At 47.2% G+C, this 27655-nt stretch overlaps 1 protein-coding gene across 4 annotated transcripts; it reads right to left on the bottom strand.

The window, feature by feature from the left end:
- HDHD5 (haloacid dehalogenase like hydrolase domain containing 5) lies at positions 1-27068 on the bottom strand. 4 transcript variants are annotated; one of them, XM_073320145.1, is made up of 9 exons: positions 26727-27068; positions 22968-23171; positions 21538-21650; positions 19493-19586; positions 18886-18919; positions 18468-18642; positions 17269-17457; positions 2667-2828; positions 1-1646 (listed from the first exon to the last, which is right to left on the bottom strand). In XM_073320145.1, the coding sequence occupies exons 1-9, from the start codon at positions 26850-26852 to the stop codon at positions 1358-1360; spliced, it is 1386 nt and encodes a 461-aa protein (XP_073176246.1). In that variant the 5' UTR covers positions 26853-27068; the 3' UTR covers positions 1-1357. The 4 variants fall into 4 exon arrangements, with proteins under 4 accessions (XP_073176246.1, XP_073176255.1, XP_073176272.1 ...); XM_073320154.1 differs by having other exon boundaries at positions 1361-1646; positions 2602-2828; XM_073320171.1 differs by having other exon boundaries at positions 1554-2143.
- Between the last annotated feature and the right edge of the window lie 587 nt (positions 27069-27655).

The raw sequence follows: 27655 nt of genomic DNA, 5'->3' as shown, positions 1-27655 counted from the left end.
AATACCTCCTGCTATATTGTTTAAGCAACATCCATGTTTCAGATCCCTGTAAGAGGGTCGGAAGTACACAGGATTGATAAAGCCATGCTTTTGTATATCATTTCACCTTCTTTTGGTGCCAGACCCAATGCAGGTTCTTCCTGGCTGAGGCTGTTAAACCAAGTCTCCTTAAGGTAGCTGTGCTCATTTGATGATAGTTCACGTCCGATAGATGAAGTCCATCTACTATTGCCACAGTTTTTCTAGGAGCACAGATGCTTTCGATCACAACTTTTGCACTAACATTCTGCATTTTTGTTTTTGCCCAAGAAACCCTACCTTACGCTGGAAGCTTTCTAGTGCTTTGAGATAATTTTTGCGTTACCATCTTTGGTCACAACACATCAGCCATGTCAGTAAAAGAGCTTGAACCAATTGTTGAGCTTTGGTTTAGGTTTGACACTAGGGCTGGGTTGAAGCAGGGATATGACCTGGTCCCCAGCCCTGTTCTGCTGTACAAAGGATTGGCGCTTCCAAGGTACAAATTAATTTTATCCTTTGACCCTGGATTTCCACTGCCACCACCAAACTTTAAGTGGGTTTACTGGGCAACGTAATTTAGACATGTCTTTCCCCCCAAAATCCTCCCAACCTTCACACCCCACTTCCTGGGGAAGGTTTGGTAAAAATCCTCACCAATTTGCATAGGTGACCACAGACCCAAACCCTTGGATCTGAGAACAATGAAAAAGCATTCCGTTTTCTTACAAGAAGACTTAATAGAAGTAAAGGAATCACCTCTGTAAAATCAGGATGGTAGATACCTTACAGGGTAATTAGATTCAAAACACAGAGAATCCCTCTAGGCAAAACCTTAAGTTACAAAAAAGGTACACAGACAGGAATAGTCATTCTATTCAGCACAGTTCTTTTCTCAGCCATTTAAAGAAATCATAATCTAACACATACCTAGCTAGATTACTTACTAAAAGTTCTAAGACTCCATTCCTGTTCTGTCCCTGGCAAAAGCAGCATATAGACAGACACAGACCCTTTGTTTCTCTCCCTCCTCCCAGCTTTTGAAAGTATCTTGTCTCCTCATTGGTCATTGTGGTCAGGTGCCAGCGAGGTTACCTTTAGCTTCTTAACCCTTTACAGGTTAGAGGATTTTTCCTCTGACCAGGAGGGATTTTTAAAGGGGTTTACCCTTCCCTTTATATTTCTGACACGCCCCCCCCAAATCTCAGCTAGGGTGAAACGCTGGCTAGGGTTTCTTCCTGGAGCTTTAGGAAAACAGAATTAATAAGACACATGCACCTCTAAATATACTACCAAGTACATAAAGACTAACAATATTTTCCACATCTCAAGCACGATTTTAACCAGTTGATTCTGGGAAACTTTCACGGGAGAGTGCATCAGCCACTTTGTTAGAAGCTCCTGAGATGTGTTGGATGTCGAAATCAAAATCTTGGAGAGCTAAACTCCACCGAAGAAGTTTTTTGTTATTTCCCATGGCGGCATGAAGCCACTGTAGCGCTGCATGGTCAGTTTGCAGGTGGAAACACCGTCCCCAAACATATGGGCGTAGCTTTTCCAGGGCATAGACAATGGCGTAACATTCTTTTTCACTGACTGACCAGTTGCTTTCCCTCTCAGACAGTTTTCTGCGGAGAAAGGTGGAATTCTTGATCAGGTCCTTTCTGCATTAAAACTGCTCCCACACCACGCTTGGACGCATCTGTGGTTACTAGGAACGGTTTGTCAAAGTCTGGGGCCCTTAGTATAGGGTCAGACATGAGTGTTGCTTTAAGCTTGTTAAAGACCTTCTGACACGTTTCGGTCCACTGAACGGCATTTGGCTGTTTCTTTTTGGTTAGGTCTGTCAGTGGGGCAGCGATTTGGCTGTAGTGCGGTACAAATCGTCTGTAATAACCAGCCAAGCCTAAGAAGGATTGAACCTGTTTCTTTGACTTTGGGACAGGCCACTTTTGGATAGCATCCACTTTGGCCTGTAGGCTGACAGTTCCTTGACCCACCTTGTGTCCAAGGTAAGTCACTCTGTTTAGGCCTATTTGACACTTCTTAGCCTTAACAGTTAGTCCTCCCTCCCTTATGCGCTCAAGGACTTTTTTTAGATGTTCCAGGTGTTCTGCCCAGGAATCTGAAAATATGGCAACATCATCAAGGTAGGCGACGGCATATTCTCCTAATCCTGCTAGGAGACCATCAACAAGTCTTTGGAAGGTGGCGAGATGTGTGGTGAAGGCTGACCTTTCCTTGGCGGATTCATCTAGCGGTACCTGCCAGTACCCCTTGGTTAAGTCCAAGGTAGAGATGAACTGGGCCCATCCCAGTTTCTCTAATAGTTCATCTAATAGGCATTGGATAGTTAATAGGCATTGGATAGTTGCCTGGGCGAGTTACAGCATTTAGCTTACAGTAGTCCACGCAAAAACATCTCCCCATCTGGTTTGGGAACTAGAACCACTGGAGATGCCCATTAACTTCCAGAGGGGTGGATTACACCCATCTGTAACATATCCTGGATCTCCCGGTCTATAGCAATTTTAGCTTGAGGAGACACCCAGTAAGGTTGGACTTTAATTGGGTGAGCATTACCTGTGTCAATGGAGTGGTATGCCCATTCAGTCAGTCCTAGGGTGGCTGAGAACGTTGGCGCGTACCTAGTGCACAGCTCCTTGATCTGCTGTCGCTGCATACACCCAAAGGTCATGGAGAGGTTCACGTCTTCCACACCACCAGCACTTTTCCCTTCGTAGTAGACACCTTCAGGCCACTCAGCGTCCTCTCCTCCCTGGGCTGTAAACTGACAAACCTTTAATTCTCTGGAATAAAAGGGCTTTAGAGAATTAATATGGTACACCTTAGGCTTTCGGTTGGAGGTAGGGAATGCTATGAGATAATTAACAGCTCCCAGGCGCTCCTGGACCGTGAATGGCCCTTCCCACGATGCTTCCATTTTATGGGCCTGGAGCGCCTTTAAGACCATGACCTGGTCCCCTACTTTGAAGGAACGCTCTCTAGCATGTTTATCATACCAGGCTTTTTGCTCTTTTTGAGCATCCTGTAAATTTTCTTTACCAAGGGCTAAAGAGGTTCGGAGGGTGTTTTGTAGGTTGGTTACCAAGTTCAGAATGTTAGTTCCTGGAGAAGGTGTAAATCCCTCCCATTGCTGCTTCACCAACTGTAATGGCCCCTTAACCTCATGGCCATATACAAGTTCACATGGGGAAAGCCCTAAACTGGGATGTGGTACAGCTCTGTAGGCAAAGAGCAACTGCTGCAATACTAGGTCCCAATCATTGGAGTGCTCATTTACGAATTTACGTATCATGGCCCCCAAAGTTCCATTAAACTTCTCCACCATGCCATTTGTTTGATGATGGTAAGGAGTGGCAATCAAGTGATTTACCCCATGAGCTTCCCAAAGGTTTTTCATAGTTCCTGCCAGGAAATTAGTCCCTGCATCTGTGAGGATGTCGGAGGGCCAACCTACCCTGGCAAAAATGTCTGCTAGTGCCTGGCACACACTTTTAGCCCTGGTGTTGCTTAGAGCTACTGCTTCCGGCCATCGGGTGGCAAAATCCATGAAAGTCAGTATGTACTGCTTTCCTCTGGGTGTCTTTTTTGGAAAAGGACCCAGAATATCCACAGCTACTAACTGAAATGGAACTTTAATGATGGGGCGTGGCTGGAGAGGGGCTTTGACCTGGTCTTGGGGTTTTCCCACCCTTTGGCATACTTCACAAGATCAGACATAGGTAGAAACATCCTTGCCCGTTCCCTCCCAGTGGAATGACCCCCCCAAACGGTCTTTGGTCCTGTTCACCCCAGCATGGCCACTAGGGTGATCGTGGGCTAAGCTCAAGAGCTTGGCCCGGTATTTAGTTGGAAATACCAACTGTCTCTGAGGATGCCAGTCTTCCTGGTGTCCACCAGAAAGAGTTTCCTTGTATAAAAGTCCTCTTTCTACAACAAACCTGGATCGATTAGAAGAGCTGAGAGGCGGTGGGTTGCTCCGTGCCGCCATCCAAGCTCTCTGGAGGCTTTCATCTGCTTACTGTTCGGTCTGGAACTGTTCCCTTGATGCTGGAGACATCAGTTCCTCATTGGATTGTGGACCTATGCTTGGTCCCTCTGGAAGCGATGTAGGGGATGGGGCTGTTTCCGTTGACTGTGAACCACTCTCCGCTTGGACACTATGTTGGGGTTCAGGCTCCGGCTGAGCCTCTTGTGTAGGGTTATGGGCTGCTGCCGGTTCAGGTTCGGTGGGGCCCTCTCATGTTGAGGTTGCAAGTACTGGATTCAGTGTTGGCAACGGGTCTGGTGCTGGTTGTTCCGCTGGTTCCGGTTCTGGGACTGGTTCCGTCTGGGTCTCCGGGACTGGATCCACTACTGCTGTTGCAGACATTGACCTGGGATCCGGGTCCATCACCTCTGACCGGGTCCTGATAGAGTTTCCAGAACAGAGCTAGGCCTCACAGCTTGTTTAGCCGGGCTGCGAGTGACCATTCCCACTCTCTTGGCCCTCTTCACATGATTGGCCAAGTCTTCCCCCAACAGCATGGGGATGGGATAATCATCATAGACTGCAAAAGTCCATGTTCCTGACCAGCCCTCGTACTGAACAGGCAACTTGGCTGTAGGCAAATCGAAAGAGTTGGACTTGAAGGGTTGAATCGTCACTTGGATCTCTGGGTTGATTAAATTGGGGTCCACTAAGGAAGCATGAATAGCTGACACTTGTGCTCCGGTGTCCCTCCATGCGGTGACCTTCTTCCCGCCCACACTCACAGTTTCCCTCCGCTCCAAGGGTATCTGGGAGGTATCTGGGCCTGCGGACCTCTGGTATGATTCCAGTGCAATGAACTGTAATCTGTTGGGGTTCTTGGGGCAGTTGGCCTTTACATGCCCCAGCTCGTTACATTTAAAACATCATCCAGCTGACGGGTCACTGAGGCAAGGTGGGTTGCTGGAGAACGGGGTGATGGGACGATAAGGGGTCTGGAGGGTTCTTTGGGAGGTAGGTGGGGCTTTGGGCGGCCCCCGGTAATAGGGTGTGGTCTGGGGTTGTCCCTTCTGGTCTCCGCTCCAACTGCGGCCAGTTTTCTTCTTCTCTGCCACCTCCACCCATCTGGCTCCAATCTCTCCTGCCTCGATTACAGTTTTGGGCTTCCCATCTAGGATGTATCTTTTTATTTCCTCAGGAACACCCTCTAAGAATTGTTCCATTTGCATTAGGAAGGGCAAATTTACTGGAGATTCAACACTTGCTCCTGATATCCAGGCATCCCAATGTTTCACAATGTGGTAGGCATGTCGGGTAAATGACACGTCTGGTTTCCACCTTAGGGCTCTGAACCGCCGACGAGAATGTTCAGGTGTTATCCCCATTCTGACTCTTGCCTTGAATTTAAACAGTTCATACTTGTTCATGTGTTCTTTAGGCATTTCAGCCGCCACCTCAGCTAAGGGTCCACTGAGCTGTGGCCTCAGCTCTACCATGTATTGGTCGGTAGAGATGCTGTACCTAAGGCAGGCCCTTTCGAAGTTTTCTAAGAAGGCCTCAGTATCATCGCCTGCCTTGTAGGTGGGGAACTTTCTGGGATGGGGAATGGTACCTGGAGAAGGATTGCTAGGGTTTGTTGGTATATTCTGCTGAGCCTTTACCTTCTCCATCTCCAGTGCATGCTTCCTCTCTTTTTCCTTCTCCTCCTCCACATGCTTCCTTGCCTCCATTTCCCTCCTGTGGGCAGCCTCCTGTACCTCCTTCTCTAGCTGCATGAGTTCTATCTGTCTTTCATGTTCCTTTTGTTTTTCTTCAGCCTGAAATCTGGCTAATTCCATCTTTTGTTGTGCCATGGATTCTGTCATCCTAACCGCTCTGTTTTTAACTAACTTTACACCCGAGGTTTAGAAATAAACCAACAAAACTTGGCTGTAAAATTTTGCTGTGCTGGAATAGGATACTTATTCTCGGATAGTGATTGTCAGCCTACAGAAAAAGACAATTCCCTTTGTCTGTGCTCTGGCCCCAAATCAAAGCAAAAAACCTCCAACTACTTGGAAACTGGCTTACCAGCAGCCCAAAGGGAAAAAATTCCTTTTCACACCTGTGCTCCTTGTAAAAAAAAAAAAAAAAAAAAAAAAAAAACCCTGCCACTTTTGTCTCCAGGCAAATGGGTAAAACACCCCCCTATTTACTTTTAGGGGGAAAAAAAAAAGCTTCTGGTTTGCAAAGACTGTGAATTTCCCTGCAGGAGGTTAAGTACCCTGTTTCCAGGCAAAGAAAACCTGCAATTCACAAAGATAATCCCCTTTTGTCCCTGCTCTGGCCCCAAAGCAGAAAAAAAACTAGCTGCTTTCAGTTGGACCTCCTTTCCAGCAGCCCCAAAGGAAAAAAAATATTTCTTTTTTAAAAATCTGTTTTTCTGGTTCCAAAAAATCTCAAATTGATCTCAAAATGATTTCAGGTTAATCCCACCACTTTGCCACTATGTCAAGGTTCCTTCCCCACTCTGAACTCTAGGGTACAGATGTGGGGACCTGCATGAAAACCTCCTAAGCTTACTTTCACCAGCCTAAGTTAAAACTTCCCCAAGGTACAAATTAATTTTATCCTTTGACCCTGGATTTCCACTGCCACCACCAAACTTTAAGTGGGTTTACTGGGAAACGTAGTTTGGACACGTCTTTCCCCCACAAAATCCTCCCAACCCTTGCACCCCACTTCCTGGGGAAGGTTTGGTAAAAATCCTCACCAATTTGCATAGGTGACCACAGACCCAAACCCTTGGATCTGAGAACAATGAAAAAGCATTCAGTTTTCTTACAAGAAGACTTAATAGAAGTAAAGGAATCACCTCTGTAAAATCAGGATGATAGATACCTTACAGGGTAATTAGATTCAAAACATAGAGAATCCCTCTAGGCAAAACCTTAAGTTACAAAAAAGGTACACAGACAGGAATAGTCATTCTATTCAGCACAGTTCTTTTCTCAGAACCATTTAAAGAAATCATAATCTAACACATACCTAGCTAGATTACTTACTAAAAGTTCTAAGACTCCATTCCTGTTCTGTCCCCAGCAAAAGCAGCATACAGACAGACACAGACCCTTTGTTTCTCTCCCTCCTCCCAGCTTTTGAAAGTATCTTGTCTCCTCATTGGTCATTTTGGTCAGGTGCCAGCGAGGTTACCTTTAGCTTCTTAACCCTTTACAGGTGAGAGGAGTTTTCCTCTGGCCAGGAGGGATTTTAAAGGGGTTTACCCTTCCCTTTATATTTATGACAAGGTTTTTGGCATTAGTGACCAGTATATCACTTGCCTGAAGTGTCCAGCACCAGTAAAAGTGTTTTTCAGTCCTGGGATGTTTGGGATCCTCAACTGAGATAAGGACATCAGTAGCTGGGATTACTGGTAGTGCTTTTCCTCAGCGGGTGAAAAATTACTGCCTATAAGGTGACATTGGCCTCAATCACTTATGTTAATGGGACAGACTCTGTTATATCAGGCCAACTAGTTACAAGGATCCATCTATTAGCAGCAACTTAAAAGAGGGCAAATCCTGCTATCCTGACCTCCTGTACCTCAACTGTTAGCATAGTCATGCATGTAGCTGTATTCATGTTGCAGCTGAACTTTGGTCCATAAACAGATTCCATAACAGTGTAACTGGGTAATAACTTTTAGTCAGGTTGTGTCTGTGGCCACCATAAGCCTGATTATGATATTACTTTACATGAGCTACTTATGGTTCTGGTCATTCAAGATGTAAAAGGCAAAAGTAACACGTGCTTATCATGGAATTCCCTTCTCACCTCCCTTAAATCTAAAGTAATATTTCCAGATAGTGGACTTGGGCTGTTCACTTAGTTTATTCTACAGAGTCCACAAACCTTGAAAAGGCTAGCGAACAATGTCCAGGCAGATTCTTTGAACAGAGTTTTGTACAATGACACAAATGTCTTAGTTAGCACTCAGTTGGGCATTATGTGTGCTGTAAGAGGCATAAATCTCACCTGGATCTCACAATTGCCTCCAGTTCTGAGAGCAAACATGACAGAGTGGCGTACTTTGACTGGAATCAGGAGATCCTCTGTACATTCCCTCTGATACTGTTGGTTCAGGAGACCTGCAGATCAGATGGGATGGAGCCAAGGTTTTGTCACTAACTATAACTATTCTTGGCAGCATTGTTTTCAAACAACTTAGATATAATGTTAGCACCGCTTTCTAATATACTGGCGCTTTGTCTTCAGATTAGGGTAAGTGTACCCACCTGAGCATGAATTTTGTCAGGCTGACACCCTGACTTTTGTTTCGCTGACAGGCTTGATGATGATTCTTCAGATGGCTACTGGGCCCTATTGAAAAGTGAGAGCTTTTGACCCAGTAAATCTCTATTGCTTTTAATGTTGCTAGCTATTATACTTTGAACAGTGAGACCTGTGTTTTAGTTCTACCAGTTGCATGGGTTGTGAATTCAGCTGCCACTCTGAAAAGCTCAGTCCACCAGTCCTCACCCACCTTGCAATAGTCTAGTTTATTGAAGGGTTACCCCATGTACCGTTAGTGTTGCTTGAGGTAATTGCTTTGTCTTGATGGCTGCACCAAAGGCATCTGGATGTTCTTAGCAATGCACTTAGCTGTGCTATGGGTACCATGCGTTGGCTAATATTCATTTAGCTGCCCTGAAGGTATTGCCTTCAGTGGATGGATTGTTTTTGCCTTTTGATTGGAGTTTTGTTTCCCAAAGCTTTTGGGACTTGTGGTCTGCTATTGGTCAGAGCATCTGTCCCATACACTTGGCTACGATGAGGAACGCTCCAATTACCATTCTGGGGGTAAGCGAACAGGAAGACTAAAAAGGTAGTACTAATAAGGGACCTAGTGAAATCCCTTGTGCAAGGGGGCTGTTGGCCCCTTACTGAAACTTCGAGGGGGTGTTTTGGTTGGTCCTCTCCCAATACCAGCAGAAAAGGGCAGGGCCAAAGACGAGTCAGGGCCAATGGGGAGAAGCGAGCACTCCTAGTCAGTAGGATTGACACTACAGGTAGGCCAATGAGGAAATCAACGGCCTGTCCTTCTGTGAGCTGGGACTTCCCTAGCAGGGCAAGGTAGAGCCAAGATGGGTGCAGCAGCCCAGAGCTCAGCCTGGGCAAGTGCAACAGCCCAGAGCCAGAGGAGCCAGGGAGAGTGCAACAGCCGGGGTCAGAGCAGCATTGGGGTGAGTCTCCAGCACTTTCAGAGGGTCTGGTGCACTGGTGTAGGGAGAGAGGAGGAGATAGGCTCCTTTGCCAGCATCTGTCAGAAAGCATTAAGTGCAGAGCCAGAGTTGGATGTGGCCTGACAGGAGGCCAGAACCGACGGTGGAGAATGGGGTCTGTCACATAGAGCCCAAACTCATCCTGGGGCACTGCCGTCACAGCAGCACGTTCAGGTCCAGGAAGAAGACACTGCACGCTGTTGTTACTGTAAAGTTTATTGCACTTTCGAGATTGCTGCACTGACCCTTACCCAGGCCATTTCCTCACAGTGCTGATGCTGCAAAATGCTCTTTAATCCCAAAAGAAAGTTTTGGTGTAACTGTAAATCAATTGTATGTCTGTTCAAATGAACTGCAGTGATTGCAGGTTGAAAAGGTAACAAGGGAGTTAGAAGTATCCTGGATTAGGGTCGTCCTTGACCACAGAGGGACTGAGGTAAATGCCCAGGAAACCCCTGGACTCGGTTCTCCCTATTGTGGTCAGAGTCCTGTTCACATGGGGCCAGGAGGGAAAGTCAAGGTATGCAGGTACTGAGGTGAAGGGAATTGGGCCAGGGACTCAGATCCTTTTGTTACTCAGTTCATCCAGGGTACTACGTACATAGAGAAATTCCTCTACTATGGTGGGACAAATCCCCTGCTTATACATGGGAAAAATAGAAATGACATTCTCAATCTCAAAAAGCAAAATACGTCTGTGGTCTAATCCTTGAGCACTGCAGGGTGAAATACAATAAGCTAACTGTTTCTCTGGTGATCCAGTATATCACAAAATTCCTGGTGCAGCACATGGAGGTGGTAACAGTTCTTTAACAGCAAGCAACAGTAGCATGAAGCACATAGACTAAATTTTAAATAACCTCCATGCCTATCTCTTCCATTTTTAGCAAATTTCAAATTATGGCTAGGGTGTCTGATTAAAACTGATACCAAACCCAACGGAAGCCAACAGCTGCAAGCAGGTTTTAATAAAATAGATATTGCAACTGCCTAAAAATTACCATGTTCAGGCTTCACAATTATGTGGGAAGTAGGAAGCAAAGGGCCCCAAAAGCCCTCTCCCTCTCTCCCATCCCTCTTTAGTGGAAGGGCCTGGCTTTAGCAAGGGGCAGTTGTTTCTGGCAAAATTCAAGAGGAAACAAACCAGCTGTTTTACTTCTGGGAAATGAGATAAAACATGCAGAAAGTAAAGACGAGGTACTAAAATCCTAATTATGTCTCTCAAGGGCTCTCAAAAATTGGGAGCTTGAGGAGGGAAAAATGGAAGAGGCTACACTGAATTCTGAGAGTTTGAATTAGAGGAATCACATTTAAAATGCAGCAAGCGTGGGATGAGAACACTGAACAATGATTCTGTGACGCACATTTGACACTGCAGTTATCTGATCAATTCAAATGTGCAGGATGGAAGCCTATAGGCTTAGGTATAACAATTTTCACCAGGCCAGTAATAAAATACAGAGATATTTCAATTGATTTATTTCAAACACTGAAAATATGTCACCAAAGTGCTCATTCTGTACTGTAAAGTCATGGGTACAGTCATTTTTGCTATAGACAGTACATACATGTAGCAATTTGTTACCAAGTTAAACTGAAATGATTACGGCCTTTAATGAAAATGTGAAATGCCATGATTATGCTCCAGACTTTTTTTAAATTAGTGTGTGCACTTATTTATGAATAAAACAGGTCATAACAGGCCTGGCATGTTTTAGAATTGAGCCTAGGCCGAGGCAAAAAAATGAAAGTTAAAAAGGCCAGCTATCTCATTTTATCCATTCTAGTTAACAAGCGGGAATTTTTTTTCTCTTACTAGTCTTTGTTTTATTAGATTAATGTATTGCTTGTGAAAGATAGGGGCATAACACTAAAGTCCTCTCTTTAGCTATGTAACAGATGCACTACAGCTGCCCTTTCTGGAAGTTTCCTCCACTGCCTTGCCAACGTGCCTCAACTCAGATGCAGGAGGCCTGCTTCTAGGGATGAGAGACAAGTTCAGGCTTCACGTTCATGCTCTTTTTGTTGCTGGTCTCACAGGAGGTTGCTTACTGTCAGCAGAGACGTTGTTTTTAGTGATAATATTCTTGTGCACTAGGACAAGACTCATTTAATAAAGGCCATTGAACAGGCTTCTGCAATTAACCACTTGCAGTCACTGTCGATATAGACCAGTGGTTCACAACATGTGTCAGGGGGTTCTCAGGAAAAAATTCTGTAATGGTGGACAGAGTTGTTCCTGAGGACCCCAGGCGCTGGCCGCCTGAGCCCTGCAGAGCATGGGGGCCAGCAGCCGGAGCCCCGGGACCATGACTTACTAGCAGAACAAGTTTAAGCTTTATTGTAGTTGTGTGTTGTTTGCTTGGACAGCTCAAGACCCAAATGCTTGTGGGAGGAACTCTTTATTTGAGTTGTCTTCTTAAATACCTTAATGCTGTTTCATGTCTGGTACTCCTTGATGAAACATGTAGGCTCAATTGAAGTGATATGAGCAACAAAAGTGAAATCTTGGAAGAGTGTTGCCATTTTCATAATGTAATAAAATTAATACTGTAATGATAAATAATAATATAATAATAGTGTGTAATGAGCTTGTCATGAAAAACCCAAATTATTTCCAGGATCACTGCTTCTATAATTTATGCTCAGGTAAGGGAGAAAATCCCTGGAAATATTCATTTTTAGGAGGGGGTTTCGTGAGAGTTGATATTTTCGTGAAAGGGGTTCGCGGGTTGTTAAAGTTTGAGAACCACTGACGTAGGCTGATTTGAACCATTCAGCTAGAGCTGAAAGATTCTGCATCCCATTATTGTCAGTCTTCTGAGGCATCCAGTTTTCTGTCATTTAATTGCTTCAGTAGTGACTTCTAGTAGTGCTTCCACAGCATAACCTAGATCACTACTAGCAGGGGGGAAAAGATGAACTTCATGCTTAGGTTAAGCATTCAATAAGGAGGCCAGATAGAAGATGTCAGTTTATGCTTAAAAGCATGTGACTACCTCAGCCAATCAACCATCAGGATTGCCCAACATTCTGAAGCAATACTTTTGCTCAATGGGAGCCAGCTGCCAGAGGACCCATGGGCTTTGCACATAGATGCTGAATAGAACAGTCTCTTTTGGTGGAAGGAGTGGGAGGGTGTTGAACAGATGAAACAGACCCAAACTGCTCCTTGACTATTACAAGGTGAAGGTTTCTACATATTGGGAGCCCAATCCTACTTCTGTCACCCATTAGCTGAAGTTGGAAACGACTGAGATTTGGTCTTGTTTGAATTAGTAAACTGGAGTGGTGACAGTGAAACATAATGTTAAGGTGCATATAAGTATATAATTTGTTTGATAGTTATAAGAATGTAAATGGTTAATAAAGATGGTTTTAAGCAGTTAGAGCAAGGGAAAACAAAATGGTGTTGTAAGCAGTCACAAAGTCAGAGAAATCCAAAATGGAGGTCTGGTCAACTAATAGCAAACAGGCAGGCTGAGGCGATACAAAGGTCGCTCCAAAACCTGAGAGGAGGGGTTAGGCAGAACACAGGTCTTCAAACAGGTCCAGTCTAATTGACAGAGAAAGAGCTTGAAGCTGATTGGCTGATAATGATAGGGATTAAAGAAACAACCAATCAGAACAGGTCAAAATATGTATAAAAGGCAGGGAGCTAAGCTGACAGGCTTTATTGTGTGAGAGAAAAGGTACTGGTGTGTGTGTGGGAAGATGGTATTGGAGTAGCTAGAACCAGGAAAGAAGGAAGACTACTAAAAGAGCTAAATTACTAAGAAGCAAGCAACAGAAAAGTACCTTTAATTAATATTAATGCTATTTTGATAGAGCAGAAAGACCAGTTGAAATGAAGAAACATTAAAGAAGTAAACATAAGGACATATTTATGTAATGTATAAAGGTGTATGTATAGAATAATAAAGCTGGATGATTGTGTATGTGTTTTATTGTTATATGTATAGTTTTAATGTTTAAGAACTCATGGTCAGCATTTGGCTATCACAAATAGAACATAACCATTTAGAGGTGTTTTCCATTTGCAGGATATTTCAATTTTGGGTACTTCAATATGCATCTGTGCTAATAGAATTTTATGCCTTTGTTAAAGGGGGTGGTTTATTTCTTTGATCTATATTTTAGATCTGCTGTGTTTTCATTATGTTTAGAGTTATTGTATTAGGAAATATTGTGTTAAAATAAAGATTTTTTGTTTTTGAAGAATTACTGCTTAAGTGTCAATCCTTCAAGCAGAAGGCTGTATCTGTGTCCTCCCAAAGGTTAACTGACTGTTCTGGGGAGTTAGTCACAGGTTGAGTAGAAGCCCCCTGGTAAAATCCTGGCGATTTCTGGGCTATCTCCTGTTATCTACTAAACCAGACAAAACTGACTATTTACTGATACAGACGGGCCATTACAGCAGTGCTTTAGGTCTGATTTTGGGTAACGCATCCATCTCTTTCATCACCTAAGACAACAAAAGATACAGCCATTGGATTTCTGTGACCAGATCCTGGCCTGAGTTTGGTGAGAGTGTACTGAAAGGATTTAACAAACCAGAGTTGGTTCAAGGTGAAGTTTAGAAAACATTGTATCTTTATTTTTTCTTGTAACCATTTCTAACTTTAATGCCTCATTACTTGTACTCAATCTCTTTGTAAGTAAACTTGTTTTATTCTTTAAAACTAATCCAGTGTTGTGAATAGTTTGGGTAACTTCATTGAAAGTAGCAGACTGTTGGATGTTGATCACCTTAAAGGGGTAACTGACATAAAATATTTGGACTGTCCAGGAGAGGGCTGGACAGTGCAGAACATGTTTTTTGGGGGAAATCTAGGACTGGGAGTGTGTTGGGATCGCCCTACAAGTAGTGACTAAAGCTGGTAGAAGCTGATGTCGCTGGCAGGCTGCTGGGGTCAGAGCTGCTGGACCAGGGCTGTGGCTATACATGGGCACTCAGGGTGTGACCTGCATGCTGTTTGTGAGGACCTCAAGTGGGAAGCTACAGCAGCAAAGCATTGTGAGGCACCCCAAGTTACTAGTCAAGTGGTGACACAGCTCCTCACTGGTCTGTATTATACCCCAAAGTATCACAGTAACCAAGGGGAGTAGGGAAGAAGAGACACACACACACTACCTCTTTGTAGGGTCACTGACAGAATACACATCTTGCTTCAGAGACTACAGCCCCCTAAATTAGTGTTTCAGGTAGAAGGAAGGAGCCTGGTACCCTGTACAATCCTACTAGGCTAATCCAGTGTTACCAAAGAGGAGCTATGGAAAAAAAGGTGCTCATAGGAAATCAACAAACCTGACCTCCGATATTTTAATTGAGAACAAAATATACTTATAAAAAGATCACAGCTTATGCTCTGCAGGAGTGGCTGCTTAAAATGGGTATGTTTGCAAAGAGACACTGGCCCTGAATGCTGATCTCATTTAGTGGTGTGAGTCAGTAACTCCAGTGATATCAACAGAAGTGCACAAAAACTAGAGACATCAGTCAGGCCTCTCCACTTGATATCAAGAATCATTTGTGGTGGTGCCAGGGTGGATCACATGAATTTTTTCAAGGATTACAATTAACCTGTTTCTGAGCTGACATCTTCCATAAAATCATAGGACTAGAATGTCATCTAGTCCAGGCCCCTGCACTCATGGCAGGACTAAGTATTCATATTGAGTTTCATCTTGAGAAATTTTCACAGATATTCTTAAGGATTTTTAATGAACAGACAGGCCTCAAACTCTCCCCTAATAGCAAGGGCTAAGAAACTGGAAGCAAAGTTAAAGCGGGGTTGGGCACTGCTGCAGCAGCATGAAGCTGCTAGCCAATCCAGGAGTAGCAGTGACAACTTTGGAGAGCACTTCTCTGCAATTTGGGGAGAGGAAGGAAAGGGAAAGAGAATTAGAGTTTACAGGCATCCCTGAGGAGCAAACTACATCTAGGAAAAAAAGTTCTGCATTTAAAAAGCCCAGAGACCAAAACTAGGAATGGCCAGAGGCCCTAGCTTTGGCTGATGTTTATGGCTCCTCTCCCAAAGGGCAATTTAACAGCTCTACCTAAGTAAATGGGTGACCTATCACAGCATCCAGCAATGCAGGGTGGGCTTGAGCTACTGACCTAGTTCCCAGGGACCCTCCCTGGAAGCAGAGCCAAGGGGGGAGGGGGCACAGTAGGGGAGGTTTCATCACTCTTATAGATGGTGCAAGGGTCCATTTTGGTATCCCCACTGACCCTATTAGGCTTCACAACTTCGTGCTGCTGCAAAATGCTGCTTCCTTGCCTCTGGTAGTTTATAAGCCCAGGTTAATTCCTAGGCATCTTTGGAGCAAGGCTCCTTGTGCTCCCCCTTAGGAAAGAACACAGGTGCTATATCAAGACAACACTATGTGCACTCTCAATCCCCAGACAAACAGGGGTAGTTAGCAGGCCAGGGCATCAAAGCACATTTGGAAGAGACATTAACCCTTCATTATCAATTTCACCCCAGGCAGAGGGTCAGTACAGAGGCCAGGCTCCACTTACATCCTACTTAAAGGTTTGTATAGGACAGAACTGATGCATGGGTCTGTGATGCTTCCCTCCACCTCCCCCCACCCTGTGTAACAGGGATAAGCCTCTCAAGCACGGAGGGGGTTTGAAAGAGGAAAGGACTCTAGTTGACCAGAGCTTCACAAAAACATGGGGGCAGAGGTGACAAGGATGATCTATACCATCCTGTCCCCATTACAGTTTAATGCACAGGAGCAACAGCAGTGTGTAAACATGGACCTGGCCAGATTAAGATTGATACCCTGCTAGTAACAACAATAGACTGACCAACTGATATTAAGACAAGGGACGTTTAACATCAGACCCCAAAATGCACTGGGAATTTTTTCCCCCACTTTAGGACAAGTTAGGCTTGGAGATCCCAATCCTCCCCTCCCCTCCTGAACCTTGATGACTAAATTTTGCCACTCCCATTTCACTCCTGGCTCCAATTCTCCTTCTTAAAGACTAGCTCCACAGCTTCATTCACATCCTCCACCACATAAGATGCTTCCACTAGGCTAGGGTCAAAGTGGAAGTCCCGGTGCCCGTGGAACACAGTCTCCGTCACGCTCTCATGTGGGTCAGTAGGCACATCTCCGTGATGACTGTAGACCCCAGTGCAGACCAGAATTGACTTGCAACTCTCCAATGAGACATACAAATCCTTCCCCAGCTCTGAATGGCCCTCGCTCCGGGGATCCGCCATCCCCACACTCCTCTTCACCTCAGCCTGGGCACGGGCCTGACCCGCAGCTTTGATGTAGCTGTTGTAGAAGTTTGCACCATAGATGTCAGACATTGGATTATCCCTGTGCGTGGCCATCAGATGAGGGAAAATCAGTTATTTTACAAGTTTGACTTGAGCATAGGCAGGCTGGGATTGGTCCAGCATAAAGGTGGGTGGGGGGAGGCAAGGAATGAGCTAGAGTCAGGTACTTACATAGAATTGGGCAGGTCAGATCAGTGGCCTGTCTAATCCAGCACACCAACTCTAGCAGCAGCCAATGCCAGATGCTTGAGAGGAACATGATAACAGCCCTGAGTCCGGCCCTTTGCACAATGCTGGTTACGAGGAAGATATTCCTTCTTGTTCCCCCCCTCCACCCCCAAAGAATGTTTGATGGGCCTTGTCTGAAGTAGCTTTAAAATGCAGTTACTGGCTGGTTGATGCTATTACATAGCATTCCTCTGGAATTTCAAATCAGTGTATCTCAATCACATCCTGCAGCAGTGACTCAAGCAGGCTGACTATTCCATGTCTATGGAGATGCAGGGAGCCATGGATTAATGACCTTTTGTCCTAATGCAATTCAGATCAGCATTTAGAATAGGAAGCTCCAGAAATGCCTCAGGAGGTGTTTTTTTTTTTTGTTTGTTTTTTAAGTAATTCCTCATAGAACTCTGCCACAAAAAATAGGGCTGAAGGCCCCTAAGGAAACACACAGGAAGAGGTATCTTACCCAACAGCATAGAGCCTGCAGATGGAAGATGGCCACCCTCGTCTTTCCACCTGCTGTTTGATCAGATACTCTGCGTATTGGTAAGTGACAATGCTGGGTTTGCCGATCAGGGCCTCATACTTCAGCTCCCTGCCAGTCACTTTTTTGTAGATGTTCTCCAAGCAGACAAGAAAGGTGCCATGGCCAAATCTGCCCCAGAAAAAAAGTGTCAGTGCCCTCTGGCCCTTTGGCATTTGCACAGAAGCCATTATCCATCTTACGGCTATGATTATCTCCCAAGAGAGATGAAACCCTGATCCATACCTACATGCAAACAACTTGAAGACAGAAGAACAGAAGTCCCCACCTTGCCATTCCCTTAACCTTACACCTGTGAAACATCCATTCTTTTTAATTTACTTGGATATTAAACTTGCAGAGAACCTACCCATCCCCCGCCCCCATATAGAAGCCCCTCCAAAAAGTGTGCATGACATGTTGATTCTCATGCTTATCTCATGTGTTCCTCATTGTTTGAGACCATCTTACTAACTACTAGACATTGGAATAAAAATCTACCCTCACACATATGAATGGCTTAGAGACACCAGCAGCTGCAGACATGTATCCAAGTTGCATACTGGGCCAAGTTCTGCTTTTATTATTATTATTAAATTTTCCATTTGGGATGAGATGTCTGGTGCTTAGGCTTGACTCCAGGGTGGTGGATCTTTTGGAAAGATGTGAAATGAATTCAACCAGATGGCCCAGTTTATGCAAAAAGGAAAGAAGAGAAGAGGCTTTTTGCACTTAAATAAAAAGTGCACATTTTTCTGTTGTCTCAACAACCCAAAAAGGGTTGACCTTCAGAACTGTGAAGTCACCGTAATCATAGTCCTTGATGCAGAAAGCCATCCTTGCTAAGTATGAAGCTGGTTGGGTTTAGCAGTACCAGAGTATCTACTCGGACTTAAGCAACTAAATTTAAAAAGGACCAATATTTTCAAAATTGGGCCAAGTTCCCAATGTAACTTCGAGGTCTCTCCAAATAGTGCCACCCTTTCAGACAACATTAGAGAAACAAATATATACTGTAACCCCACTAAAAGGTCTCCTAGCCACATTACAGAGATGATGTAGATTAGGTCTCAAGCAGAGATCATCAACAGGGTAGCTAAATAAACTAGGCAAAAAGTGACCTTAACAAATATGTTTTTCACCTTGGCATCTTGGCTTCTGCCATCCACAAAAGATCCATGTTGCAGGCAAGGACAGGTATATGGGGATATGGCACTGCTGCCAGCTCTGCCCCAGGGTTCCCGTTGCTCAAGAGGACATCGATAATCAGCTGCAGGCTCGTCTCCCACCGGACCGGCTCCCCAAACAGAATTATCCCTGAAACATTTAAGAGATACTGTACATGGAAGTTCAGAACAGCCACCCATTCAACAAATAAAATAAAAAGCACTTGGTCCACTACAATATACCTCTTCTGGAAGGGGACAGATAAACAGTGTGTACTACAGCATCTGAATCAGTCATTCCGTCAGGTGTCCTGTCACTAAACGGCTATCCAGCTGGCTTGGCTGAACAGCAAGCAGGATAATAGTACACACATGGAGAAAGCATAGCACTTACCTTCTATGGTAGGGAAGTCAGTGGTCAGAGGAGGCTGCCAGAAAAAACAAGCAAGGCTGGGTCAATAATACAAAACTAAACACATTTGGCATTGACATAATGTGTTAGTAAAGATGAGAGCCAAGAATTTCCGGAATGACTACTCATTTTGGAAACCCACATTTAGAAGCCTTCAAGGGTCTGATTTTTCAGATAGGTGCTCAATACTTGCTGAAAGTCGGGCCCCTTTAAGAAGTCTTAAATTGGCCACCCCACATCCACCCCACCAAAAGAAAAAAAAGAAAAAAAATCACTAATCATTCTTGAAAAAAATGAATCTTGGTTGTAAACACTAGGGAACAGTGAAGAAATACTGTGGGGAAGTGGGTATGTCAAAGCTACTGCAGCTCTAGCCTCTTCCAGCAGAGGCCATTGCAGAGAGCTGTGTGAGAATGCAGACCTCCAGGGAGCTCAGTAACAATCCCAACCTCCCCCAGCAAGAGTCACTCTAATGAATGGCGTAAATAGGGCTAGTTATAGATGATCTCGCAGCTATTCTATCAAAGGCCATAACATACAAATGCTATAATCCCAGGTCACTCAGTCTCACAGACAGGTTGATATTTACCAGCTCCTTTGGTCTACGGCTTTGATCAACCATGTCCAACAGGGGAAATGCCTTCCTCACATCCTGTATGGTAACCACATTCCGGAACCCCATACTATTTCAGACAGTTAAGGAAGGAAATAGAGCCTGCTCTTTATAGATTAGGTGCTTTTGTAAATCAGCCCATAAAGGAATGTAGAAGCACAAGTCTCAGTGACTTTCAGTAGGACTTCTGCTCCAAAGTCATGTAGATGATTTTGAACAGCTCACCCCAAAGTTGGAAATCCCATTACCCTATAAGAGCTGGGTGATTTCCTTCCCCTACAGAGTCTGCTTGAAGTCCAATATTGATTCAGGACATTACTGGAAGACCATCCCACAGCACCAGAGATGACAATTCAGAACAAATCCATTCACAGCAACTTCGGAAGTCTCAAGTCTCCAAAGCACAGCAGGACAGTGACTCTCAGAAACACTAGAATAGGAGGGCTGCAGATTCAGACCTGGTAAGTGGGTGCAAATTCACTGACTTTAGTGGAATAGCATGTGCCTAAATCAACGCAGTGTGGCCTAGTAGGTCTAAAGGTTAAAAAGAAAAAGCCTGTGGATAAACTCGTGCAAGAGAACACATGGAGGAGTCTCCGTCACTGACAATTTATAAATCAAGATTGGATCTTTTGCTTTAAAAAAAAAAAAAAAAAAAAAATGTTCTAGGAATTATTTTGGGGAAGTTCCATGGCCTGTGTTATACAGGTCAGGCTAGATCAGAGGTGGGCAAACTACGGCCCTGCGGGCCACATCCAGCCCGCGGGACCGTCCTGCCCAGCCCCTGAGTTCCTGGCCCAGGAGGCTCGCCCCGGCCCTTCCCCTGCTGTTCCCCCTTCCTCACAGCCTCAACTCACTGCGCCGCCGGTGCAAAGCTCTGGGTGGCGGGGCTGTGAGCTCCTGGCGCAGTGCAGCTGCAGAGCCTGGCCTGACCCGGTGCTCTATGCTGTGCAGTGGCGTGGCTGGTTCCAGCCGGGTGGCGCGGCTGTTGCGCTGCCAGCCACCGTGCTCCAGGCAGCGCGGTAAGGGCGGGGAGGTTTGGATAGGGGTCGGGTTGAATGGGGGTAGGGGTCCCAGGGGCAGGGGTGGGGAGGGAGAAGGGTGGTTGGATGAAGCAGGGGTCCTGGGGGGGCAGTCAGGAATGAGAGGAGGGGTTGGCTGGGGCAGTCAGGGAACAGGGAGGGTTGGGCCATGCCTGGCTTTTTGGGGAGGCACAGCCATACAATTTCTGAAACCTGACGTGGTCCTCAGGCCAAAAAGTTTGCCCTTCCCTGGGCTATATCACAATGATCCATTCCGACCTTGGGATCTATGAAAGAAGCTTACCCATCAATAGTCTCTGGTAACCAGATAGGTGCAACAGAGGTGGAATAGATTCATAGATTTTAAGACCAGCAACCATTGTCATCATCTAGTATGACCGTGCATAACACAGGGAAATTCTCTGACCTGTTAAACAGCACTGGTAGCTATTGGTCAGAATAGAACAGATATATTTTGGCCAAGCTTTTGTGAGTGGGTTCTAGATTTGGAGCAGCACAGGGCGTTAGAGATCAGACGCATCAGCAGAGTTGGGGGAGCCAGGGAGAGAGGAGAAGAGTACACTGACAAAATTGCATAAGGAAAGATTGCACAGCACTTGCCTATAATATGCCCGACTGCTGCCTGGCATGGACTGCATTATAAAAGATTACAGAAGCTAGGAGTCTTGCACCAATCACAGTAAAAGGGAGGCACGAAGCATGGGCTGTAACTAACCCATTCAATGCAAGAAGCAAAACAGACCACAAGGGTGCATCCAGAAGACAGACTGCAACATAGTCCAAAGTGTCCCCTCCCCATAAGATGCTCAGAATAAATCAAAAGACCTTTTTCCGCTCCCCCACCTCCCGCAGGATGGCCACACGAGTATCCCAGTACGTATCCAGATATCACTGCTCCCCAGGAACGGCCAGCACAGCACAGTTGTGAAGCTCTGATGGGACAAGCAGGGTCCACAGCCTCAGAACTGCAAAGGATACTTCCTGGCATTCTCCTCCACCGGACCCTGCCCAGACACCAGCATACACTTCTCATGGAACTGACGGAAGAGACGCAGGGGGCTGTGGGAGAGGATCACTTGTTCTGGAGACACCTGCAGGAAGAAGAAGAGACCACAGGGTCAACAGGATGGAAGCTCTTTCCATTCTCCACACAGCATTCAGCTGTCACCCACTTTCCCCTCATTTCATTTGTAGGAAAAAAATGAAAACACCAGCCCACACTGAGGTGGATGATCAGGGAAACCCACAGCCCCAGGCCAAGTTCCAGCTGGTTAAGCCAACACAGAGAAGAACTCTGCATCCACAACCACCACCCAAACCAACATGCATACAGATAATACTCTCTTCTCCACTGTATGCTATTCACCATAGCACTAGGAGCAGATTCTGAAGTGGAGCTAGACCTCTGAGAGCAAGGCCGCCACATGTTCCATCCCACTGAATATCCTGGCCTAGAACCAATCCAGCACCATCTTTTGATGGCCTTCTTACCAGACCCAGATGTCTAATGAACTAGGGACCATCATCATTTAGATAGAAACACTGGGGTGCTTGGCAGTGTAGGGACTGAACACATAGGGCCTGCCCAGAGGCGCTTAGTCTAAATATTCAGCCACTATCCTTCTGAGCCTGGTGAATTAAAACACAGCTTTGAGAACTAGTCTGGATTGAACACCTTTAAATCTTTGGACTCAATGGGCTGATTTGATTGCGCCAGAATTCTAAGTTGGAGAGTATGCCTGGCTACCTTGCTCCACTGGGTCTTACCTGCTACTCCTATACAAAAAACATGTGGATGAATTAGCTCAATGGTAAGGACAGAACTGGCAGCAGGGCAGTGCTGATGTCAGCTGTGCAGCTACATACCATTTGGACTTGTTTTGTAGCAGTATAATATCCCCTTCCTCCAGCTCAGACATGATATTTTCAGTTACAGACACTGGGATAGGTGACTGGCCAGCTAAGGGAAGTGAAGTTGGGACACGAAGTCTTTTGACAACTAGTCAGCACACTGTCCCCAGCTGATGGCTGTTTGCCAGTGTGTATGAAATGTGATCTCAGACTAGTTTCAAGTGACCAGCTATACATTGCACAAGAACTCATCTCCCCAGGGTCTCTAACTGGCTCTCTTGCTATTTAAATGCTTAGTTTCTAATTTTGACTAAACTTGGGTTCTTCTTTAGCTTTGGTTTTCCAATCCTATAGTGCTGAAGAACGTTATATAAAGTGAATGACTGATGACAATGAATTCTCACTGAGCTCCTGCTAGGGGGACACAGGATTTCTGCTGTCCAAATGAAGAATCTCCCGCACATGTACTCAGCGTCTTTTTACCTGTGTAATTTCAATTTAAAACCCAAGGCCTCCACCCAATGCCCCAGGACAGAGGAGGTTGATTCTCTTGTTACCTCCAAGCCCAGAGCATCGGAGAGTTCCTGGGCCTTGACATGCTGTAAGCAATTCCCAGCATTTGTCACGAAGACTACTGGCACCCGGAGCTGTCCATTAGAGCCTATCAGTTTCCGGAAGGCCTTCTGGGCAGCAGGAATCACATAGCGGCCCCGAACAAGCACTCCATCAATGTCAAACAGGAACCCAAAGGTCGGAGGACTCTGCAACATAAACAAATTTATAGCAATTACCACAGCACTGGGGAAAAAAAAAAAAGAGAGAAAGGAAGAACAAAGGTTTGGTTTTTTTTGTTCTTTTTTTAAATAAAGTGACCAGCTGCTCCTAAAAAATCCAATGGTGGAAAAAAAAATGAAGGCTAAGAAGGAGTATTATTCCCAACCTATCTCATGCAATAACACTCATCCAATCTCACATGCCAGAACAGGCTACCCCTCTCCCCCCTTTAGAAAGAGAATGCCAACACATGTAATTAAAGGGAGGCAACGTAGTCCAGTTTCTGGAAGTCAGGAGTCCTGGCTTCATTCCTGACTCTGCCACTGATCTACTGTGTGAGGCTGGCCATCATCTGACCTCTGTGTCTCAACTTCCGTATTTGTCAAATAGGGCTAATGATACTTACCTTTGTGAGCACTTTGAGATCTGTGGATGAGAAGCCTATATAAAGGGTTGCATGTGTTATTAACAGAAATGAGTCTGCACCCCAACACCACCAGGTCCATATCTCCCAATTAGGGGCTAAGTGAATAGATCCCATCTCTGTGGTTCCAACCCATCACTGGCTTTTCCTTATTATGGCAGAGTGATGCAAACTGATTTGGATTGCACCATGCTCTGCTCTTACAGAAATCAACGAGAATAGAGATGAGATGGTCCAGAAGCATGACTACATTATACTTGCCAGTCCCAGATCAAAAGCTCCTTCAGAAAACAAGCTGCCATGTTTACCCTATATCCAGTTGACTACCCAGGAGTCTGGCTGCCCCTCACCCAGAGCATCTTGCCCAGAGCCAGCTTTAGGAACATGCAAAGTAGGTGGCTATTTGGGGCTTCCTGCAATCCAGCATAAGTTCTGTCAATGGGGCATTGATTCAGTCAGAAAGGTGAGAAAATAAAAGCAGAGCGAGCTACAGTTACCTTCAGCCCAGTTCTATGGACAGTTCACAGCTGTTAATGTGTCTGAATGCATGACACATGACAGTGGCACCAGTGCCCATCCACTATTTAGTGCACAGTTCAGGTTGCACTAGGGGCTGCATAAAAGCAGCCATCAGATTGCATTAGAACAGCCCAGCAACCACAGCAGAGCACTGAGAGGCATTTTAAAGAGCGCCCTTCATTAACATCTATATGTTCCTTAAGGGGCAGACAGTGAGTGAACGCGTTCCAGCATCCCTGTTAGAATTCTGCTCTACAAAACAGGATCAGGACAGGAGCCACTCCCCCCCCCATGACTTGTGACCTGCCTCCCTCTCCTCCTGGCACAAGCTACGAGTCAAACAAACAAAAGGAAATATTTCTTCACACAAATGCACAGTCAACCTGTGGAACTCTTTGCCAGAAGATGTTGTGAAGGCCAAGACCATAACAGGGTTCAAAAAAGAAGTAGAAAAGTTCATGGAGGATAGGTCTATCAATGGCTATTAGCCAGGCTGGGCAGGGATGGTGTCCCTAGCCTCTGTTTGCCTGAAGCTGGGAATGGGCAACGGGATGGATCATTTGATGCAGGGATCGGCAACCTATGGAACACATGCCAAAGACGGCAAGCGAGCAGATTTTTAATGGCACACGGCTACCTGCTGGGTCCCAGCCGCCGGCCCCGCTCAGCCCACTGCCGAACCAGGCTGGGACCCCAGCAGGCAGCAGCGTGCCATTAAAAATCCTGCCCGCCCTGACCAGCTCTTCTCCACCCCACCACTAGCGGGGGCAGGGTGAAGAAGCTTGGTCCAGCAGGCAAGGTCCCCCCTCCCCCACCTATTCCTCCAGCATGCTGGGTTCCTGCCCCTCCTCCTCTCCCTCCCTGCCACTGATCAGCTGATGACCCTTGTGAGGGAGGGGCAGAGCCATAGAGCGCTCTGAGCCTTGGGGAAGATGGGTGGAATCAGGGAATATCCCCTCCAGCCCCCTGCCATGAGCCACTCTGGGCAGGGTGCTGGGAGCACCCCCACAACCCTAGTACACACCCCCAGCCCTCTGCCCTGACCCCAGCAGCCCCCTCACACACACTCAGCCCTCTGTCCTGACCCCTGCACCTCCATTGACCCCAGCCTTGACTCCAGCCCCCCCACACGCATACCCAGTCCCCCCACACCCCATGCCCTGACTCTTGCACCCCTCACATTCTCACCCCCTCCCTGAGCACCAAATGGGAGCTCCTGCACCACCCCCCCCATTCCTACCTGCACCCCTCGCACCATAATGGGAGCTGCCCAGGTAAGCACTCCACACCCAAACCTCCTGCCCCAACCCTGAGCCCCCTCCCTCATTCTAGCTCCTGGCAGACCCTATACCGCAACCCCCAGCCTGCTCCTTCACCCCCAGCCCTGTGCTTAGTGCACTCCCACCCTCAGCTCAGTGCAGAGAGAGAGGAAGAGAATGGGCTAGAACCAGGGAGAAAGAATGTAGGCACCCACTCTATGTGGGCAGGGCCGGGATCCCAGACCGGCACCCAGACTGGCAGTGGGCGGAGCAGGGCCAGCAGCCGGGACCCTGGCTGGCAGGAGCCAGCAGACGAAACCCCAGACCAGCAGCGGGCTGAGTGGCAGCAGGCTGAGCCTGCCGGCCTGGGGTCCCAGCCACCGGCCCCGCTCAGCCCACTGCCGGCCTGGGTGAACAGAACCCCAGGCTGGCAGCGGGCTGAGCCAGCTGGCAGCGTAAGATCAGCATTTTAATTTAATTTTAAATGAAGCTTCTTAAACATTTTGAAAACCTTGTTTACTTTACATACCACAATAGTTTGCTACGTAATATACAGACTTATAGAGAGAGACCTTCTGAAACATGTTAAAATGTATTACTGGCACGCGAAACCTTAAATGAAAGTGAACAAATGAAGACTTGGCACACCACTTCTGAAAGGCTGCTGACCCCTGACTTGATGATTACCTGTTCATTCCCTCTGGGGCACCTGGCATTGGCCACTGTCAGAAGGCAGGACGCTGAGCTAGATGGACCTTTGGTATGGCCATTCTTATGTTTTTGTGGACATATTCATCTAGTGTATTTTTAGTCAACAATTAGAGGAGCCTTTTGTGACCATTTTAAAAATACAAATAAACCGATGAACTATTTCTGCTCCTCCCAGGACCAGGAGAGAAAAATCTCGCGCTCTACTCCTACCCGTTGCCATAACTGGAGCTTCTGGTGGCTTCGTAGGAAAGACTGTACCGGTATGTATGGAGCCGGTCACACCGTAAAGCACTTCACAAACCTGCACCAGCGGGGGAGGTTTCGGAGGCCCCTGTGACACAGCTAGAGAAGCCGAGGCACAGACATGGGGAGTGTGTGTGGCACGGTCAGGAAGTCAGCCGAGGAGTCCCACTCCCTGCGCAGGCCACTAGGACCCCCCACCCCATCCCGGGGGAGGGGGGGGGTCTCACCCCCTTGGCCTCACCCACCGGCCGAGCCCCACCAAACAACGAAGCCAGCCGAGCTCTTGCCCTCGAACCAGACAGAGCCAGCACGATCCGTATCCCCCCCGCTCCGTTACCTGCCCCCGCAGGCTGCAACCCCCAGCGCGCGCCCAGCGGGGCTCTTACCTCACTCACCCCGGGGGCCACCCCGCCCAGGCCCCTGCGGGGGCGCGGGGGCGGCGCCCAAGGGACCCCGCGCCGCCATCGCCTCACAGCAGCGGTGCTCGCGCTGCGCAGGCTGCCCAGACCCATCCCCCGCCGCCGCCGCCGCGAGCAGCCCTTCCTCGCCCCCTCCCCCGGCCGCGAAGGAGAAGACCGGGGGGCCCCAGTCAGGGAGTCAGACTCCCTCGCGGGGGGTTGGGGGGGAAACTACAGCTCCCAGCATGCCTCACAGAAGGCGGCGCCGGTTCGCTGGCCCCGGGCGCAAGGTATCACGGCAAGTGGCCGTTCTATTTCCACCTCCGGCCAAGCGCTCCAGGACTCCATCGCCCAGAATGCAAAGCTCCCGCTCAGCGCCTGCGGAAAAGGGGGGTTTCCGTCCCGGGGCATGATGGGTACTGCAGTTTTTGTACAATAGCTTCGCCTCAAACCAGCGCCGGAGCCTGCTGCAGAGGTCATTGGCCTGGCTGCGCGGGGCGCGCGCCCGCGGCTGCCCCCAGCTGGCTCCCCCCAGCTGGCTCTCGCGCCTGCGCCCTGGGGGCAGCTGCGAGGCCTGCAGAGGCTAAAGAGCCCCACCCCCGCAGCGTGGGTGGCACAAAGCCTCTTGCGTCACAGTGCGGTGTGGTGACGTCTCCCCGGCCCAGACCCTCATGGCGTCACAGGGCAGCGCGGCCTGGCGGGGCTGGACCTCGGTGGTCAGGGCGCCCCGAGCAGCCTTGTCACCATTGTTGGCCGAGATAGAAACACAGACAATAACGGGGGGTGGGGGGGAGGTGTGATGGGGGTGCGCCCTGAGCGCCTGGCATTGGGGGCAAACAGAACTGCCGGCGGTGGGGAGAATGGGAGAGAGCCTAGGCTGAGGAGCGGGGGAGGCAGCGGGAACTGGGGGCACACAG

The sequence above is a fragment of the Lepidochelys kempii genome, chromosome 1 (genome assembly GCF_965140265.1).
Source record: "Lepidochelys kempii isolate rLepKem1 chromosome 1, rLepKem1.hap2, whole genome shotgun sequence".
Lineage (NCBI taxonomy): Eukaryota > Metazoa > Chordata > Testudines > Cheloniidae > Lepidochelys > Lepidochelys kempii.
This window is presented reverse-complemented; position numbering and strand designations above follow the sequence as displayed.

Coding starts and splice junctions, on each gene's coding strand:
- HDHD5 (XM_073320145.1), bottom strand. CDS start 26,852: ATGGGTCTGGGCAGCCTGCGCAGCGCGAGCACCGCTGCTGTGAGGCGA. Junction 19,587..21,537: donor GTGGAGGAGAATGCCAGGAA/GTATCCTTTGCA, acceptor TGTCTGAAATAG/TATGGGGTTCCGGAATGTGG. Junction 18,643..18,885: donor TGACTTCCCTACCATAGAAG/GTAAGTGCTATG, acceptor TAAATGTTTCAG/GGATAATTCTGTTTGGGGAG.